The sequence below is a fragment of the Eubalaena glacialis genome, chromosome 12 (assembly GCF_028564815.1).
Source record: "Eubalaena glacialis isolate mEubGla1 chromosome 12, mEubGla1.1.hap2.+ XY, whole genome shotgun sequence".
NCBI lineage: Eukaryota > Metazoa > Chordata > Mammalia > Artiodactyla > Balaenidae > Eubalaena > Eubalaena glacialis.
Window position 1 is genome coordinate 10,113,544 of NC_083727.1, and position 18,913 is coordinate 10,132,456.

The following is an 18,913-nucleotide window of genomic DNA, read 5'->3' on the forward strand; positions in this document are numbered from 1 at the left end:
AATAATTCCTTTTTAATGATTAATACAAACAGCTTTTTTACATTGCATTAAAAATTATGTGTAAGATGATGCCTTTAAAGAACAAAAGTGAGATCTGGGTAACTTATCAGAAGAGCTTGCCAATTCATGTTACAGTATTTGAATACCATAAATAGGAAGTTGGTGCCAGGGTTGCTTTTTGAATGGACATTCTACCTTTATTCTACTCAGGAGACAAAGCTTTGTGGCCCTGCTTTTGTCCTTCGCCCAGCATTCCCAGTATTGCTGACGAAAGAAAATACTTTGAGGTACTGCGATTTGTAAAGACGCCCCACACGAGGATTATGGAGCTAGGTAGATTTTAGTATCTATGAGCAACAGAATCACAGCCCACTAATTTTTTTAAAAAACTACAATTTGCATTTTATGAATCTCAAATCACAAGACTTTTAAAATAATTGTGTTTATATAATGTTCTACTTGCATGCTGGTGAGTTTATAGCTTACAATATTAACACTGCTTTCATTGCATCTTATTTGTTTGTTTTTTTTTTTTCAAATCAAGGGTTTTGTGCACGGATTATTTTCTTAAAAGTTTTCGATAGAACAAAACATTTTAAATAACTTCAAAGGATAAAAATATTCCTTCTGCCTTTGCATATTTATTTTACTGTGTTTCTAGCACTGTAGAATTTTTTTTTTTAATTTGTATGTTCTAAGGTGGTAAAGGTGGGCATTAGCTTTGAAAGTAATTAAGAAATCTTTTAGTTTATTCATAGCTTTATCTGAAATTTATGCATCAACCTTGCTAAGAAACCCCAGACAGGCACCACTTTACTTACCCCTTTATTCAGAACTCCAGCACCAGGTGGATTCTCCAGCCCTGCCTTTCCATCTCACTCACCTTTTAGCCCTCTAGCCTTACTTGGCTTAGTTCTGTAGTTATTTCCTCATTCTTTTCTACCACAAACATTTACTGAATCCCTATTCATATACCAAGCTCTGTTCTGGAGGATAGGGATATGCTGTTAAATAAAAGGTGATCCCTTTTGGAGTGACAAATTCATAAGTAATTACATTTAACTGTGTGTGATAAATCCTGTAATGGAGAGAGGTACACAGTACACTGGTGGCGGATTTTTAAAACGTCAATTCGCCTTGGGAGATTGTAGAAGACTTAGGAGAGCGTGGAATATTTGAACTGGACTCCTAGATGGAAAAAGGGCAGGGGGAGCTGGGGATGAGAGTCCAGGTGGAAGGAATAGAGTGACTTAGTTTACAACCATTCTTGGTCCAGATGCTTGCTAGTCATCTTTATTTCCTGCTTCCTCCTTCCTAAGTGGTGTAACCAAAAGTATTATGGCATAATCTTGCCATCAGCTATAATATTATACTGAATTTTGAATGATAATTTGAATTAGATTTTCCATTCAAAAGGAATAATGAGCCACCTAAGATAGAAGGTCATTAGGGAGCTGGCTAGCTATAGTTGGCTTTCCACATCTTTGGGTAGACCTAAGTCATCTGTTCATCTTTTTTAGTTCTTTCCTTCTTATCTCAAGACTTATTGTAAATAAAAGGCTGCTTTGTTTGAGATATTTTTATTTTGGAGAGTGTTATTTTTCTCAAAATTGATTTAGTGTGGCTAAGGGGAAAAACTGAAGAGGCAGCTGTCATAGTGATGGTATTTCTGAAGAGGTTCAAACTCTAGAAAGAAAATCGCTAGAAAAAAGCCGTCTAACTAAGAGTCTTTTATGTCCTTGAATTTCATCCTCAAGAACACTTATAAGAAAAATGACTTGACTGGTCAAAGGAATCATTGTAGGAAAAAGGTGAGAACAGGCATCAGGTTAAAACATTTCAAGCTATGACTGGGATAAAAGAAAGAATAAGATGTCAGCCACCATTAAATAAAGATCATTTAAAGGATTCTCCTTTTTAATTTGACAAATGGTGACCATAAATCTGACCACCAGGGTGGAGAGAACGCATGTATGTGGTGCTCTTACCATTTTGTGTGTCACGGAGCTTGTACTGTACCATCTAAACAGGGTGCCAGCAAGTCCCACTGAAACAGGATTGCAGGATCTCCACTGTTGCCACACTTTTCTCACCTCTCACCGACCCCTTTGCTTATTGTTGCTCTCTTCCTGGACTGCAGCTCAGTGGCAGAAAGAATGAGAATAGCTTATCAAGTCCTGAATATAAAATATTCATTTTGTCAAGATATGGTATTCTAAAATGGAATATATATGTATACATACACACACACACACACACACATATATATATATACATATACACACAATTTTTTTTTTCTGCCTGTGAGGAGGCTGCATGTACCAAGAGCTCCGTTAGGGGAGAACATACTGCTTTCTTGGAATGAGGAAAGCTTTGAGGAATCATTACATGGTCAGAATTCTGTTTATGTAAGTGAGGAGAAAGTACTATTATTTTTGTTTGGACTTTTATAGTTTATTGGGTTTAAGGGTATATATATATGTGTATATATATATATATGTGTGTGTGTGTGTATATATATATATATATATATATATATATATATATATATAAAACATATATGTATCAGATGTAAAGTTTTTATTTCCTTAGAAATTTGAAAGGACATTCATAATACTGACCAGAAAAATGCAGAGGAAAGTAAGGTATACTGATGCCATATTGTACTAGCTAATATTTTACTACTTTAATCAATAATCTGGTTTGTGCAGTTGGTCAAAATTTGCCATTTTAAGGACATAGAAGATATATCTTCATGTTAATATTAGGCTACATCATCATCTTTCTACTTGAGAAGTCGTTTTTGATCAGGACTCAATTAGGAGCGTTCCTTTGTCATGACTGTTTGACTAGCTCACAGTCGGCTGCTGCCCCTTGTCGTCAGGATCCTGCCACTTCCGCAGTTACGGTCGTGACTGGCATAAAGGCAGCGGAAGCCTTTCCAAATATAAGGTTCTCGAACTGGATACAACGGGAAACAGGAGTCCCACTTTTCCAACGGATGCAGGGAAATGGTGCAGGAGGCCATTGGGAGACAAAGGATACGCACCTGGTTATTCCTGGCAGGGATACAGTTAAAATTTAACCTTACTTTCATCTGTACTTAATGGAAATGTTTTTACTTGGCATATGTAGTGAAAACAGAAAATCAGTAATCCCAAGGATCTGGGTTGGCTCATTATACATGCTAAGTAGTGGAGAGAATTCGAGTTCTTAAAATTTTAACTCCAGAATTCATTTGCGAGAGGAGCCCTTCCGCGTCGTCGTCCGTCCCCACCCCCCCACCCCCACCCCCACCCCCACCCCCACCCCCACCCCCACCCCCACCCCCACCCCCACCCCCACCCCCCAATCAGATCGGACCTGCAGTACTTTGTGGAGGCCCGTTTGAGGCCACGAGAGCTGGGCCCGCCTTGCGCAGCCGCAGTAGCAGGCCGCGTCCAGAGGTCCCGGCTTTGCGCAGCCGCAGTAACGGGCTGAGCAAACGGCCAACGGTCACAGCTCTCCGCTTTTGAGCTTGTCAGGCTGCCCGCTGCCTTCTTCCTATCTCTCTTCCTTCCCCTCTCGAGTGAGTAGCCATGAGCTGGGCTGTGGGAATGCTGCGGGCCAGCCAGAGAGTGGGCGCTGTGAGAGCGAATCGCCTGTGCCTGGGAATGGTGCTGAGTCCCCGCCAGCCGGCAGGCGTCGCCCGCAGGGGAGCCTGGCCCATCGCCCCCGCGTCCAAGATGGCTACGGTCAAGTGTGAGCTTATGAAGAATTTCCCCTCAGAGGAGCCCGTTCGTTGCAATAAGATCTCCATTGTAGGCACTGGATCGGTTGGCATGGCCTGTGCTATCAGCATCCTGTTAAAAGGCTTGAGTGACGAACTTGCCTTGGTGGATGTTGATGGAGGCAGACTGAAGGGTGAGACAATGGATCTTCAGCATGGCAGCCCTTTCGTGAAAATGCCCAATATTATTTCCAGCGAAGATTACCTGGTCACTGCAAACTCCAGCCTCGTGATTATCACAGCAGGTGCACGCCAGGAAAAAGGAGAAACACGCCTTAATTTAGTCCAGCGAAATTTGGCCATCTTTAAGTTAATGATTTCCAATATTGTTCAGTACAGTCCTCGCTGCAAACTGATTGTTGTTTCCAATCCAGTGGATATCTTAACTTACGTAGCCTGGAAGTTGAGTGAATTTCCCCCAAACCGTATTATTGGAAGTGGTTGTAATCTGGACACTGCCCGTTTCCGTTTCTTGATCGGGCAGAGGCTTGGTATCCATTCTGAAAGCTGTCATGGGTGGATCCTTGGAGAGCATGGAGACTCAAGTGTTCCTGTGTGGAGCGGAGTGAACATCGCCGGTGTCCCTCTGAAGGATCTGAACGTAGATATAGGAACTGATAAAGATCCTGAGCAGTGGAAAAATGTGCACAAAGATGTGGTTGCTAGTGCCTATGAGATTATTAAAATGAAAGGTTATACTTCTTGGGCCATTGGCCTGTCTGTAGCTGACTTAACAGAAAGTATTGTGAAGAATCTTAGGAGAGTGCATCCAGTTTCCACCAGGATTAAGGGTCTCTATGGAATAAATGAAGAAGTATTCCTCAGTGTTCCTTGTATCCTGGGAGGGAGTGGTATTACCGACCTTATAAAAGTAAAGTTGACCCCTGAAGAAGAGGCCCATCTGCAGAAGAGTGCAAAAACACTTTGGGACATTCAAAAGGAGCTTAAGTTTTAAAGTTGTTTAAAACTACCATTCTGAAGTTATTGAAGAAAAGAGAGTAGTTATGGAGTTGTGTATGTCCAGTTTTTGAATAAACTTGAATTCCTAAAAGTTGGAAACAGGGAAGGGGGTAGAGTGACTCCCCTGTTTATTTAGCCCCCCCCCCCAGCTCTTTTATTTAGCATCCAGATGCTGGATTATACTTTTTTTTTTTTAAACAATTCCTAAGTGACTGCATCAAAGAAGGTGTTTTTGTACCACTGATGTACCAGTCCTTGCCCTGTGTATGTGTGAGTGTATAGTTGCCAGTTGTCCCCAAAAATGTAGGATGCAGGTGTTTGTTGTGTTACAGATATTGATTCTTTTCATTAAGTACAGGTTCATTCTTTTGTTCTGGGTGACTTATACCTATGTTCATTTATATACTGTTTTTTTTGAAGTTGTAACTTCTTATACAATGTGAAAATAAACGTATACACAGAAGCATTTTCTGTAATGGAGCCATCAGCTGTCTTCATTGCCCTATGACAGCCTATCAGCCAGGCTTTCAAAAAGACATCGTAAAATGGGAGCTGGAAGCAGGTCCTGTGTGTGCTTGCGTGTGTGTGCATGCTCATGTATATGTACCAGTGAAGTAGGATCATTAAGTAAAAAATGAAAATAATAGTGACTTAGTTGGTAGCTATTATAAAGTATTTAATGCAGTAAAATATAAAGCTTTAGAAAGAGGCCTGACAGAGGTGGTAACAGTTACTAAAAATAAAGTCGGACTGAAATAATTTTAGAACTGCCTCTGAGAACCTGACCTCTTAGCACATTAAATCAAGAAGCACATTATAAATTGTTCTTATTGGGCTGAGTCTTACCTGCAGAGTGTGCCCTGGCCCTAAGACACTCCAGGGTCATCTCTGTTGCTCAGTTTACTTCACATTAACAGAAAGCTTTTGCCTTTGAATTGTGCCCTGTTAATCATTGTCATAAAATTTGGCCATTTTAATGAGTACTTCAGGGATTGTATTTCTCAGAAAGTTACATGTTCGCTTTTTATTCCTAAATCAATTGACTTTACTACAGATTCTATACTGTATGGATGTGATACAGTGAAGGTTTAGGAGAAAGTAAAGATGCTCGTCTGACCTTTACCTACATAATGGTACTAATAACTTAGGAAATGAGAATCTTAGCCTTCCTATGCAATTGAATATTAAATAAATTATATGGTATGTTCAAACATATCTCAGGTTTGATGTGGATATCAATAGGCCTAATCAAAATTGAAACATACTAGCATCTGCTTGCTTTTTTTTTTTTTTTTTTGGCTGCATTGGGTATTCGTTGCTGCGCACGGGCTTTTCTCTAGTTGTGGCGAGCGGGGGCTACTCTTCGTTGTGGTGCGCGGGCTTCTCATTGCGGTGGCTTCTCTTGTTGCGGAGCACGGGCTCTAGGTGTGCGGCCTTCAGTAGTTGTGGCACACGGGCTCAGTAGTTGTGGCTCGCAGGCTCAGTAGTTGTGGCTCGCGGGCTCTAGAGCGCAGACTCCGTAGCTGTGGCACACGGGCTTAGCTGCTCCGTGGCATGTGGGATCTTCCCGGACCAGGGCTCGAACCCGTGTCCCCTGCATTGGCAGGCGGATTCTTAACCACTGCACCACCAGGGAAGGCCCTAGCATCTACTTTCTAAATTAAGCGACTCCTGCTTAGTTCAGTTTTATCAAGTAGACATAGGACAGTGATCCACCCCCAAAAACTGACCCTTTACTTAACCATGCTGATCAGAGCTCCCCTACTATTTCATCGAACCATACTATTTCATTGAAAATATCAGAATGTTCTGATTACCCAGGAAGCTGTGTCATATTATGGGATTAATCGATGTGATGAGCTCCGTGAAGGTGGGAAGAGTGGTGGTTTGATTGTTCCAGGTGGTTCTAAAACCTTTTTAAGCTTAATTGCACCAAGTTTCTCTTCCCCTTTGTCCAGCCCTTGAATTTTTATTCAGCCATGTTTCAGCCAAATTTAATGTAATATTGAAGGAGATCAGAGCCTGCCTTATGTCTGTGTTGTAATTCTCTTCACCAGCTACTTCAGTCAGGATAGGCTGGGTTATACTATAGTAAAAAATAATCTCCAACTGTGTGGCTTAAAATAACCAAGGTTTATTTCTCTCCTAAAATTCACTGGGTTTACACAACTTTCTAGGGAAGCTGCCCTCCACAGGCTGGCTTCATACCTCAAGTTTCTTTGATCTTGAGGCACCACTGCAGCAACACAGGTTTCCATGATTGCTATGGAAAGGGAAGAGAGGCCTGGAGAATTGAACACTTGCAATTATGTGCTTCCACCTTGGAAGTGACACACATCTCTCTTCCTCATGTTTCATTAGCCAGAATTAGTTAGATGGTTACCTAACTTCAAGAGGGTAGAGAAGTATAACCCCCTGTATCTAGAAGCAGATGAGTACTGGCTGTCAGTGAGCATTGGTAATAATCTGCCATACAGCATTCTCAATAACATGGTCACCATTGCAAGAGATACATATTATAGGCTTTTTAAGTCATTTTTATTGAAAGCTGGCACATGAGTAGAGGTTGTAGAGGTGCCCTGTCTTTCCAGGTCACAGAACCAGGGTGGTTGTGGGGAAAGAGCCTGGATATCAGTCAGGCAATTGTACTCATAAACCAGATCACCATGGGTGGGTTAACCTCTCTCACCTCTGGTTTCTCATATGTAAAGTGGTGGTCCTCATTTCTGCCACACAGAATTGTGAAGACTAAATAAAAGCCTACTGCTTGGTATAGTGTCTGGCATATAGGTGATCTCAAATGGCAGACATTGTTATTCCTGTTCAGGGAACATTTATAGTCTTATTCTGTTTTATGAAGAAGCTGTATTTCCAGGTTCTTCAAAATTACCATTGGCACTGTAATTATTGACATATCCAAAGGCTTTCTCGTCAGTAGGTCCTATAAAGCTTTCATTATTCTAACCTCAGCACCGAGGCTGGCAGCAGTCCTGTACCTGCAAGTGAGAAAACTGAAGCTAAATGAGCTAGTCAATGGCAAAGACATTTTAAAACTCGAAGCTTTTAATTCCAATAGCTGTCTATTTTTTAGAATAGATGCTGTAAGGGTTTTCTCAAATTAAATTGGGGGCATAGCCTCAGCTTTTAAGTAATTTTTCAGCATACTCTGTATTAGACCAAAAGTTTTCGTGTTGTTTTTTTCCTTGCCAAGACATGCATGGTAAATGTACAGCATATCCCATGTTTCACTCCTGGCATACCGGCTAAATCGCCCTTCAAAAAGCTGTTGAGGTGTGAATGAGAGTAGTAAACATTATTGGAGACATGATCTTGAATCTATTTTAATATCTAAAAAGTCAATCAGAATGTCCATGTTAGTGACAAATTACTTGTAATACATTTTCCAGTTGTCGTAACACTGCCTTGGAGAGTGGTAGTTTCTGATAATATTACAACCCAGCACTGTTGGACACAAACATTGGGACTTAAGGATGCGGTTCTTGGAGCAGTGGGCTCATTGCCTAGGGAGTGCCATTCCTGTCTTAGTCTTTGTGGAGAGCAGCCCCTGGAGTTGTGCAGTACAGAGTGGCCCTGTTTAGAGGGGTAGGTTTGTGGTCCATAATCATGGAAAAATTCTCCCTGGTCAGAGACGAAAGAAGAAAGAGGAGGACTGCAGGGAAGAGGTGCCAGAGTTTGGAAAATGCTTCAGAGTAAAGCTGAGTTGCTAGATGGAGACTCAAGTTCCCAGCATGCCCCATCTTCACCAAACTTTTGAGGTGTTAGGGTAGGGGGATGGTTCTGTGGCAATAGCTGTAATTATTATTGTGGAATTCAGTACATTTATTTTATAACGATTTTTGCTTAAATGTACTCAATCCCTAAATCTTTTGTCAAGCACATTTTTAAGCAGGGGAATGTTCTGTTGGCCTGTACTAGAGTATCACTGATAAGACCAGCACTTCTGATCTGCATATCAGCAATTGAAACAGGTGGAAAAAACTGAAGGTTTTTCATTTACTAGCCATATACTATAAATAGTATAAGCTTAAAAACTTTCTATGAGCCCTACTGTTGAAAGCAACTTGAGGCCCTGTTTATAAGTAGGGTATAAGTAAAGACTCTGGGTTTCCATTCCCACAGCTGTAAAATTAAAAAAAAATTTTTTCATTGAAGTATAGTTGATGTACAATATTATATAAGTAACAGGTGTACAATATAGTGATTCATAATTTTTCAAGGTTATACTCCATTTATAGTTATAAAATATTGGCCATATACCCTGTGTTGTAGAATATATCCTTGTAGCTTATTTTGTACATAATAGTTTGCACCTCTTAATCCCCTACCCTTTATATTGCTCCTCCCCACTTCCCTCTCCCCAGTGGTAACCACTGGTTTGTTCTCTGTATCTGAGTCTGTTTTCTTTTTTGTTATATTCACTAGTTTGTTGTATTTTTTAGATTCCACATATAAGTGATATCATACAGTATTTGTCTTTCTCTGTCGGACTTATTTCACTTAGCATAATACCCTCCAAGTCCATCCATGTTGTTGCAAATGGCAAAATTTCATTCCTTTTTATGATTGATTAGTATTACATTGTGTATATATATATATACCACATCATGTTTATCCAGTCATCTGTTGATGGACACTTAGGTTGCTTCCATATCTTGGCAATTGTAAATAATGCTGCTGTGAACATTGGAGTGCATGTATCTTTTCAAATTAACGTTTTTGTTTTTTTCAGATATATACCCAGGAATGGAATTGCTGGGTTATATGATTGTTCTATTTTCAGGTTTTTGAGAAACCGCCATACTTTTTTCCACAGTGGCTACACCAATTTACATTCTCACCAACAGAGTACAAGGGTTCCCTTTTCTCCGCATCCTCGCCAACATTTGTTATTTGTGTCCTTTTTGAGGATAGCCATTCTGACAGGTGTGAAGTGATATCTCATTGTAGTTTTGATTTGCATTTCCTTGATGATTAGGGATGCTGAGCATCTTTTCATGTGCCTGTTGGCCATCTGCATGTCCTTTTGAAAAAATGTCTATTCAGTTCTTCTGCCCATTTTTTAATTGGGTAGTTTGTTTTTTAAAAATTTTGAGTTGTATGAGCTGTTGATATTTGTTGGATATTAACCCTGTATCGGTCATATTATTTGCAAATATCTTCTCCCATTCAGTAGGTTGTCTTTTCGTTTTGTTGATGGTTTCCTTTGTTGTACAAAACCTTTTAAGTTTAACTGGGTCTCATTTGTTTATTTTTGCTTTCATTTCCTTTGCTTCAGGAGACAGATCCAAAAATATATTGCTATAATTTATGTCAAAGAATGTTCTGCCTGTGTTTGCCTCTAGGAGTTTTATAGTTTCCAGTCTTACACTTAGGTCTTTAATCCATTTTTAAATTTTTGTGTATGGTGTTAGAGAATGTTCTAATTTCATTCTTTTACTTGTAGCTGTCCAATTTTCCCAGCACCACTTATTGAAGAGGCTGTCTTTTCTCCACTGTATATTTTTGCTTCCTTTGTTATAGATTAATTGACCATAGGTGCATGGATTTCTGGGCTCTCTGTTCCATTGATCTATGTGTCTGTTTTTGTATCAGTACCATACTGTTTTAATTACTGTAGCTTTGTAGTATAGTGTGAAGACAGGGAGTGCGATTCCTCCAGCTCTGTTCTTCTTTCTCAAGATTGCTTTGGCTATGTGGGATCCTTTGTGTTTCCATACAAATTTTAAAGTTATTTGTTCAAGTTCTGTGAAAAAATGCCATTGGTATCTTGATAGGGATTGCACTGAGTCTGTAGATTGCCTTGTGTAGTATGGTCATTTTAACAATATTAATTCTTCCAACCCATGAACATGGTATATCTTTCCATCTGTTGGTGTTGTCTTCGGTTTCTTTCATCACTGCCATAGTTTTCCAAGTACAGGTCTTTTACCTTCTTAGGTAGGTTTATTCATTGGTATTTTATTCTTTTTGATGCAGTGGTAAATGGGATTGTTTCCTCAATTTCTCTTTCTGATAGTTCATTGTTAGTGTATAGAAATGCAACAGATTTCTGTATATTAATTTTGTATCCTGCAACTTTACCAGATTCATTGATGAGCTCTAGTAGTTTGCTGGTGGCATCTGTAGGATTTTTTTTGATGTATAGTATCATGTCATCTACAAACTGACAGTTTTACTTCTTCCTTTCCAATTTGTATTCTTTTTATTTCTTTTTCCTCTCTGATTGCTGTGGCTAGGACTTCCAGTACTATGTTGAATAAAAGTGGTGAGAGTGGACATCCTTGTCTCGTTCCTGATCTTAGAGGAAATACTTTTAGCTTTTCACCTGGGGTTTTTTGTTTGTTTTTGTTTGTTTTTTGTTTTGGCTCTATTTCATTTATTTCTGCTCTGATCTTTATGATTTATTTCCTTCTACTAACTTTGGGTTTTGTTTGTTCTTCTTTCTCTAGTTCCTTTTGGTGTAAGGTTAGGTTATTTATTTGATATTTTTCTTGTTTCCTAAGGTAAGCTATATCACTATAAACTTCCCTCTTAGAACTGCATTTGCTGCATCCCATAGGTTTTGGATCATTGTGTTTTAGTATTCATTTATGTCTAGGTATTTTTTAATTTACTTTTGATTTCTTCAGTGATCCATTGGTTGTTTAGTGTTTGGTTGTTTAGTAGCATATCGTTTAGCCTCCACGTGTTTTTGTTTTCTGCAGTTTTTTTTCTTGTAGTTGATTTCTAGTATCATAGTGTTCATATCGGAAAAGATGACTGACATCATTTCAACTTTCTTAAATTTACCAGGGCTTGTTTTGTGGAAACGTGATCTATCCTGGAGATAGATCTATCCCAATCCATGTGCACTTTAAAGGAATGTGTATTCTGCTGCTTTTGGATGGAATGTTCTGTGTATATCATTTAAGTTCATCTGGTCTAATGTGTCATTTAAGGCTAGTGTTTCCTTATTGATTTTCTGTCTAGATGATCTGTCCATTGATGTAAGTGGGGTGTTCAAGTCCCCTACTATTATTGTGTTACTCTCAGTTTCTCCCTTTATGTCCATTAATATTTGCTTTATGTGTTTAAGTGCTCCTATGTTGGGTGCATATATATTTACAGTTGTTATATCTTTTTCTTGGACTGATCCCTTGATCATTATGCAGTGTCCTTGTCTCTTGTAACAGCCTTTATTTCAAAGTCTATTTTGTCTGATATAAGTATTGCTACCCTGGTTTTCTTTTGATTTCTATTTGCATGGAATACCTTTTTTCACCCCCTCACTTTCAGTCTGTGTGTCTTCAGATCTCTTGTAGGCAGCATGTATATGGGTCTTGTTTTTGTATCCATTCAGGCACTCTGTTTTTTAACTGGAACACTTCCATTTACATTTAAGGTAATTATTGATATGTATGTTCTTTTGACATTTTGTTAATTATTTGGAAGTTGTTTTTGTAAGTCATCAAGTCACAAAAGAACAAAAGAAGGGGAAAAAAAAAGACCATCTTTAGTGTTACGTTTGGATTCCTTTTTGTGTATGTGTATATCTATTATAGATAATTTGGTTTTTGGTTACCATGAGGTTTTTATATAGTGAGATACATATATATACATAGTTGTTATATATATATATATATATATATATATATATATATATAAAATATACATATTACATATATATTTGTTTTAAGTTGATCTCTTAATTTCAAATGCATTTTAATAACCCTGCATTTCTACTCTCCTCCCCTCACAATTACTGTTTTTGATATCATATTTTACATCTAATTGTTTTGTGTATCCCTTAACTGCTTATTGTGAATATAGATGATTTTACTACTTTAGTTTTTTAACCTTCCTACTAGCTTTGTGTGTGGATGACTTCCTACCTTTACGGCATGTTTTGCCTTTACCATTGAGCTTTTCATTTTGTAATTGTCATGTTTCTAGTTGTGGCATTTTCTTTTTTGGTTAGAGAAGTTCCTTTAACATTTCCTGTAAAGCTGGTTTGGTGGTGCTGAACTCTTTTAGCTTTTCCTTGTCTGTAAAGCTTTTGATCTATCAAATCTACACATGAGTCTTGCTGGGTAGAGTATTCTTGGCTGTAGGTTTTTCCCTTTCATCACTTTAAATATATGGTGTCACTCTTTTCTGGCCTGCAGAGTTTCTGCTGAAGAGTCAGCGGATAGCCTTATGGGAGTTCCCTTGTATGTTATTTGTTGCTTTTCCCTTGCTGTTTTTAATATTCTCTCTTTACCTTTAATTTTTACCATTTTAATTATGTGTCTTGGTATGTTTCTCTTTGGGTTAATCCTTTATGGGACTCTCTGGATGTCTATGGCTGTTTACTTTCTCAGGTCAGGGAAGTTCTCAGCTATTATGTCTTCAAGTATGTTCTCAGCCCCTTTCTCTCTTTCTTTTCCTTCAGGGACCCCTATAATGTGAATATTAGCGTGTGACTGGGGGATTTTTGCAGAAACTAACGCCTGTGGCCAGCAATTTTTATTTTGGCTGGCCAAAAAGTAATTGTTATTATTTCACTAACACTTTGCGGGTTATTACATTCAGTAGTTAAACCTGACACACCTGTAAAGTCTTCTAATTTTCATGAAATATTGTCTTCAGTCCACTCTTTTGTAGTAGCAAAGGAGCATTCTCCAGCACCATGAGTTTTATTTTCACTTTCTGTATCAGAATCAATCACTAAGGTTTTTTGTCTTTTTTTGGTCTTATATTCACATCATCTGAATCAGAACTGTATTCTGAAGAACTATCATCTTCTGAGACACCAGTCGACATATGTCGCTAGGACAGTCAGAGAAAGTATCTGCATAAAATTCACCAAAAAATTCTTCTTCACTCAAAATTTCATGATGCATCATTTTTGAAAATTTTACATTTGTAATATACACAGGGTTGGCACAAAAACCTAACGGAGCAAAATGTGAATGATAACAACAATCATAAGTTGTATAATGAACCCTTGATCAATTTTAAGCTCTAACAGCTTCGCACAGTGATGTTAATTGTATCACTCTCTAAAAACATATTGATACGTCTCTGGTCAGTAATGCGTTCAACTGCCTTCATTTCTTTTCATTCTTTTTTGTGTTCAGCATCAGTTATTTCCAGTACTCTGTCTTTTCTGTCTTCCAGCTCACTGATCTGTTCCTCTGTATCATTTAGTCTACTGTTGATTCCTTCTAGTATATTTTTCATTTCAGTTATTGTATTCTTCATCTCTGTTTGGTTGTTCTTTATATTCTAACTCTTTGTTAAAAACTTCTGACTTCTTGCTCTAGGCATCCATTCTTCTCCCGAGTTCTTTGTTCATCTTTACGATCACTACACCCTGAACACTTTCTTGGGTAGATTGCCCGTCTCCACTTCACTTCATTCTTCTTCTGGGGTTTTACCTTGTTCCTTTGTCTGGAGCATGTTCCTCTGTCACCTCATTTTGCCTGTTTTTTGTTTTGTTTTGTTTTTTTGTTTTAATGTGTATGGTAGGTTAGTTACGTTTCCCGACCTTGGATAAGTGGCCTTCTGTAGGAGACACCCTGTGTCCCAGCAACACAATCCCCTCTTATCACCCAAGCCATATGCTCTAGGAGTTCCCCCTATGGTTGGTCCTTCTCTTGTGACAGGCTGACTGTGTGGGTGGTCTGGTAGGTTTGGTTGGCCCCCAGTCCAGTTAGTTGCCAGACCCTGCCTTGTGCGGAAGCTGCTGACTGCTGATTGACAGGGCTGGGTCATGAGGCAGCTGACTGCAGAACCTCAGGGGGCCCTGGGGCTAGTGCTGGCTCACTGGTATGTGGAGTCAGGGTCCAGAAGATTCTGGGGCTGTTGTCTGCCCACTGGTGGATGAAGCCAGGTCCTGGCATTAATGCTAGACTACTGGCAGGCAGAGCCTGGTCCTGGAGTCTGGTTACAGGGCCCAAGGGTCTTAGAGCTGGTGTCAGATCGCTGGTTGGGTGGGGGTGTTCCTGACCCAGTTGGGTACAGGGTCCAGGGTGTCCCAAAGCTTGTGTTGGCCTGCTGGTGGGGAGGCTGGTCCAGAGGCTAGAGCAGGCTTCCTGGAGGGCTGGGGCAGGCCCAGGAGATTCTGGAGCTGGTGCCTTCCCACTGGTAGGTGGGGCTGGGTCTTGGACCCTCTGGTGGACAGGGCCATGTCTAAAGGCAGCTGGGCTCATGCGGTCTTAAGGCAGCTGTCTGCTGATGGGTGGGGCTGTGTCCCCAACCCAGTTAGTTGCTTGGCCTGAGGCATCCCAGCACTGGGTCAGGTCTTGGCACTAATGAGCTAGAGGGAGGATTCCACAATGGCACCCACCAGCACCAGTGTCCAAGTGGTAGGAGGAGCTCCCAAGAATGGCTGCCACCAGTGTCTGTGTCCCCACGGTGAGCTGCAGTTGCCTCCTGCCTCTCCAGGAGACTCTCCGAGACCAGCAGGTAGGTCTGACCCAGGCTCCTACCAAATTACTGCCTTTGTCCTGGATCCCAGGACATGTGAGATTTTGTGTGTGCCCTTTAAGAGTGAAGTCTCTATTTCCCTAGTCCTCTGGGACTCCTGAAATTAAGCCCCACTGACATTCAAAGCCAAATTCTCTGGGGGCTCGTCTACCCAGTGCAGGACCCCCAGGCTAGGGAGCCCGACATGGGCCTCAGAACTCTCACTTCTGTGGGAGAACCTATGCAGTGTAATTATTCTCTAGTCTGTGGGTCACCCACTTGGCGATATGGGACTTAACTGTATTACCAGGCCACCATTCCTACCCGTCTCACTGTGGTTCCTTCTTTACGTCTTTTGTTGTAGAAGATCTTTTCTGGTAGGTTCTGATCTTTTCGTCCATGGTTATTTTGCACTTAGTTGTGATTTTGGTGTGCTCATGAGAGGAGGTGAGCTCAAGGTCTTTCTTCTCTGCCATGTTGACTGAACTCCTCCACAGCTGTAAAATTAAAGAGGACTAAATGGTGTTCTTTATCCCACTTGTCTCCCTTCCTTCACCTTGCTCTGAAGCCTGTCTGTTCCTAGTTGGCTATTTTTCAGATATGAGTCCTTCTAGTGGTTCAGTTACTCACTTATGACCCTGGGAAACAAGTAAATAATACTTGGGAAATTAGAGGAAAGAAAAAAAATGGGGCCAAGAGGAGGAAATGGGAACACAAGCCCCCATGCTGAAGTGGAGCAGCCACTCGGCACTCTCCTACCCAGGCCTCATATGAGTGTCCCAGCCTCTGCCTTCTCAGCGACTGACCTTGTTCCAGATTCCTGAGAAGGTGGGATGGTAAATGATTCTGTTCATGTCCTGGCTGTCTGATACCCCACTGGAAACCTCTGTCATTAGGCTCAGTTGTAACAGATGTTCAACCAGAAAGGTGAAGGGAAAGAACCAAGCAGCACGTTGCAGATCCTGGCCAGAGATGTCTTTCAACTGAGAAAGCCCATGCAAGATTCTTCAAGGGGGGCGCTCTTGGGATTTTGGACAAAGCAGTTCTTTTTGTTGGCCACCCTAGACATTTAGCACCACCCCACGTCCCCACACACCCCCAGTGCAAACAGTAATCCCCTGTGATCGTGACAGCCAAATTGTCAGGATTCTCTACTCAAGAACTGCTATTTAGAACTACATTTCCAGTCAGGGATACAGTACTGCCTTTAGTTGAAAACCTTTCATCACACTACAAACTAGAGCGCTGCATGGAAGAGGGGGTTAGGGAGAGACACACGTGTCGTGGATGTGTGTGTGTGTGTCTTCAAGACTGGTGTCTGAGACCCAAACACAGAGATGATGGGCATGGACCTCCTCCAGACTACATATGATGGATAACCTTATATGTCTTCCAGTATCAGAATATTTAAACCAAAATGATATAACTATAAATTAATGCTTTTGACAAACATACCACAATATTTATATCCATATGAGCTTTGTTCTTGGAACACAGTACATTTTGATGATGCTGTAGTGACAATAGCTAATATATATTGAGTACTACCAGGTGCTGTGCTTTATGTACATTATCTCACTTAATCCTCACAACTCTGTAAGCAGGTAATTATCTCCATTCTGCACACATGGAAACTACCCCTTAGAGAGAATAAGCAGATTTCCCAAGCAGTGGAGTTGGGCTTTGAACAGAGAGGTGTATCTGATACCAGGGTCTGTGCTAAAATGGTGCTACAATGACTGGAATAAATGACTAGGAATTTACAAGTCCCAACAGGATGCACCACCTGAATCTGGAAACACTACAAGGATTCAGCTTCAAATTGAAATAAGTAAGCATCAAGCAAAAAAAAAAAAAAAAAAAAATACTAGCCGACTCTCAAAAATCACTCCAAGAATGACTTACATTTTGCTGTGAGTCCAGGGTGTTTCACAAATCTGACTGAGGAGATCTGTATCCTTGGGAAATAATGGTTGGGATATGGCTGATGAGAACACTGCAGTGCTGTGCTGTAGTGCTTCTGAAATACTATCTTCAGAACAGGACCATCTGAGTGAAAAGAATGAATCAACGAGTGTGGATCTAGTATTATCTAAGGTAAAGATTATCCACCTCCCATAAATTAGTGTTCCCCTCGCTCAGGGTGGTGTGCACTTAGGTGGAGCTGACACTGCATGTCAAGATCTTCCAACCTCCTGCTCTGACTCTCAGATTCCAAATCACCCTCTGCTGAGAAAACCTCTACATAGATTTTTCAACACTGTCTGGCACATAAAAACATTCTACTCTATCTGCCATTCATTGATTCCTTCTTTATTTACCCCCTACTAAGTTACTTCTCCCCACTCCTTCCCTCTGGCCCCCAAATTCTTTAAGTTTGAATGGCTTCAGTATGTTTATTTAGATAGAAATCCCATTCTCAGCTGCATCTTTATATATGAAGGCCAACAACACATACCATTCTTCTGGTAGGAAATAAATGTCATTGAGGGTTGACAATTTAGAGCATGTTGCCTTCCAGATTTAGAGTGGAGTTTTATGTTATTTAAGGCCCAACAGACTTATACTTGGAAAAAGAAAAGAGGTATGTCTCATTGTCTTTCAAGGCAGCGAGAACAGTCTTTACCTTTTGTTGGTCTTCCTTTGCCCTGTATCCACAGCAATGACGTATCAGTCGGTCAGCAACAGGGTACGTCTCTAATCGCTTTGGCTCTTTTCCTCATCTTTTAACATCTGATGACTTATTTTTTTCATCTTTCAGATAAAAGACTTTCGAAGTAAAATGCAATCAATATTTCCAGCAATTCCCAAGAACTCTGAATCGGCTGTTGAATGGGAGGAAGCATTGAAATCCAAATGAGATGAGCATGGTGGGTGAAGTCCAGAACGATTGTTACGGGAAAAGCTGGCTTTGGAGATGTCACAACAGCAAAGGGACTCGACAGATTTCTCCTCGGGAACACATCCAGACTGTTGAGTGACCCTACAGGAATGGATGGCATTCAGTGTCCTCATAGGAGGCCGACAGTCATTTCTGTGTGCTGTACTTTACAGCTGATTTGGTTATGTTCATATGGGGGTGGGGGGGTGTTGGAGGGAGGGCAAAGTTTTCTCAAAGTTAGGAAGACTATTTAAAAATAATTATGTGGATACCTTCTCTGTGTGGAGGAAATCCCAGGGGAAACACTTTTATGACTGTAACAGTTGAAACCAAGTTTTTTACCTGAAAAAAAAAATTATAATGTATGATGGAAAATCTTTATAAACAGACTCCTAACAGCAGTAGCACCTCAATGTCTAATTAAATAAGTTTCAACGCCTTTCTTGTCCATATGTGGCTGTCAGAACTTGGAGGACTTGCTCCCGTTAGGCAGACTCCAAAGTGACGGGTTAATGGGTGAATCCTGTCCATCAGGCAGTGGGTGTGGCTCTCTTGTCCTGAACACAGTCTTTGATTTGTATATGCTAGTCATTCACCTGACAGCCTCACCTTAGGCCCTGTAAATTCTCAGGCAAGAAGCCGGTAACAGATTATGATAACTTGAAAGGATAATCATGCGAAAATAGTGATATTATGGGTATAAAATGTACTTTTTTGACAAGTTGGTTCTGGGTCCCTGAACACTGACTGACAGTTTATAGCTTTATTTCAGTTGTCTGTCAATATAAAAATAGTCCAATTATCACCTATCTTAACAAATATTTTTAACCAAAAGGATACCTGAGAACTGAGTC

The 18,913-nt window shown here is 40.3% G+C and overlaps 2 protein-coding genes across 4 annotated transcripts in view; both read left to right on the plus strand.

The window, feature by feature from the left end:
• The window catches only part of TMEM242 (transmembrane protein 242), a 47,249-nt gene extending 28,786 nt beyond the window's left edge, over positions 1-18,463 (plus strand). Inside the window, exon 4 of the mRNA XM_061207290.1 lies at positions 17,940-18,463. Coding sequence (XP_061063273.1) covers positions 17,940-18,038 — 99 coding nt within the window. The 3' untranslated portion in view covers positions 18,039-18,463. The remainder of the gene's footprint in view (positions 1-17,939) is intronic.
• On the plus strand, positions 3,579-4,724 carry LDHAL6B (lactate dehydrogenase A like 6B). 3 transcript variants are annotated; one of them, XM_061207004.1, is made up of 2 exons: positions 3,726-3,946; positions 4,109-4,724. In XM_061207004.1, exons 1-2 carry the CDS (start codon positions 3,726-3,728, stop codon positions 4,722-4,724), a joined length of 837 nt encoding a protein of 278 aa, XP_061062987.1. The 3 variants fall into 3 exon arrangements, with proteins under 3 accessions (XP_061062986.1, XP_061062987.1, XP_061062988.1); XM_061207005.1 differs by having other exon boundaries at positions 3,726-4,412; positions 4,682-4,717; XM_061207003.1 differs by having other exon boundaries at positions 3,579-4,724.
• Positions 18,464-18,913: the final 450 nt, after the last annotated feature.

What these genes read in the sequence shown, in the direction of transcription:
- LDHAL6B (XM_061207003.1), top strand. Translation starts at nt 3,579, where the DNA reads ATGAGCTGGGCTGTGGGAATGCTGCGGGCCAGCCAGAGAGTGGGCGCT.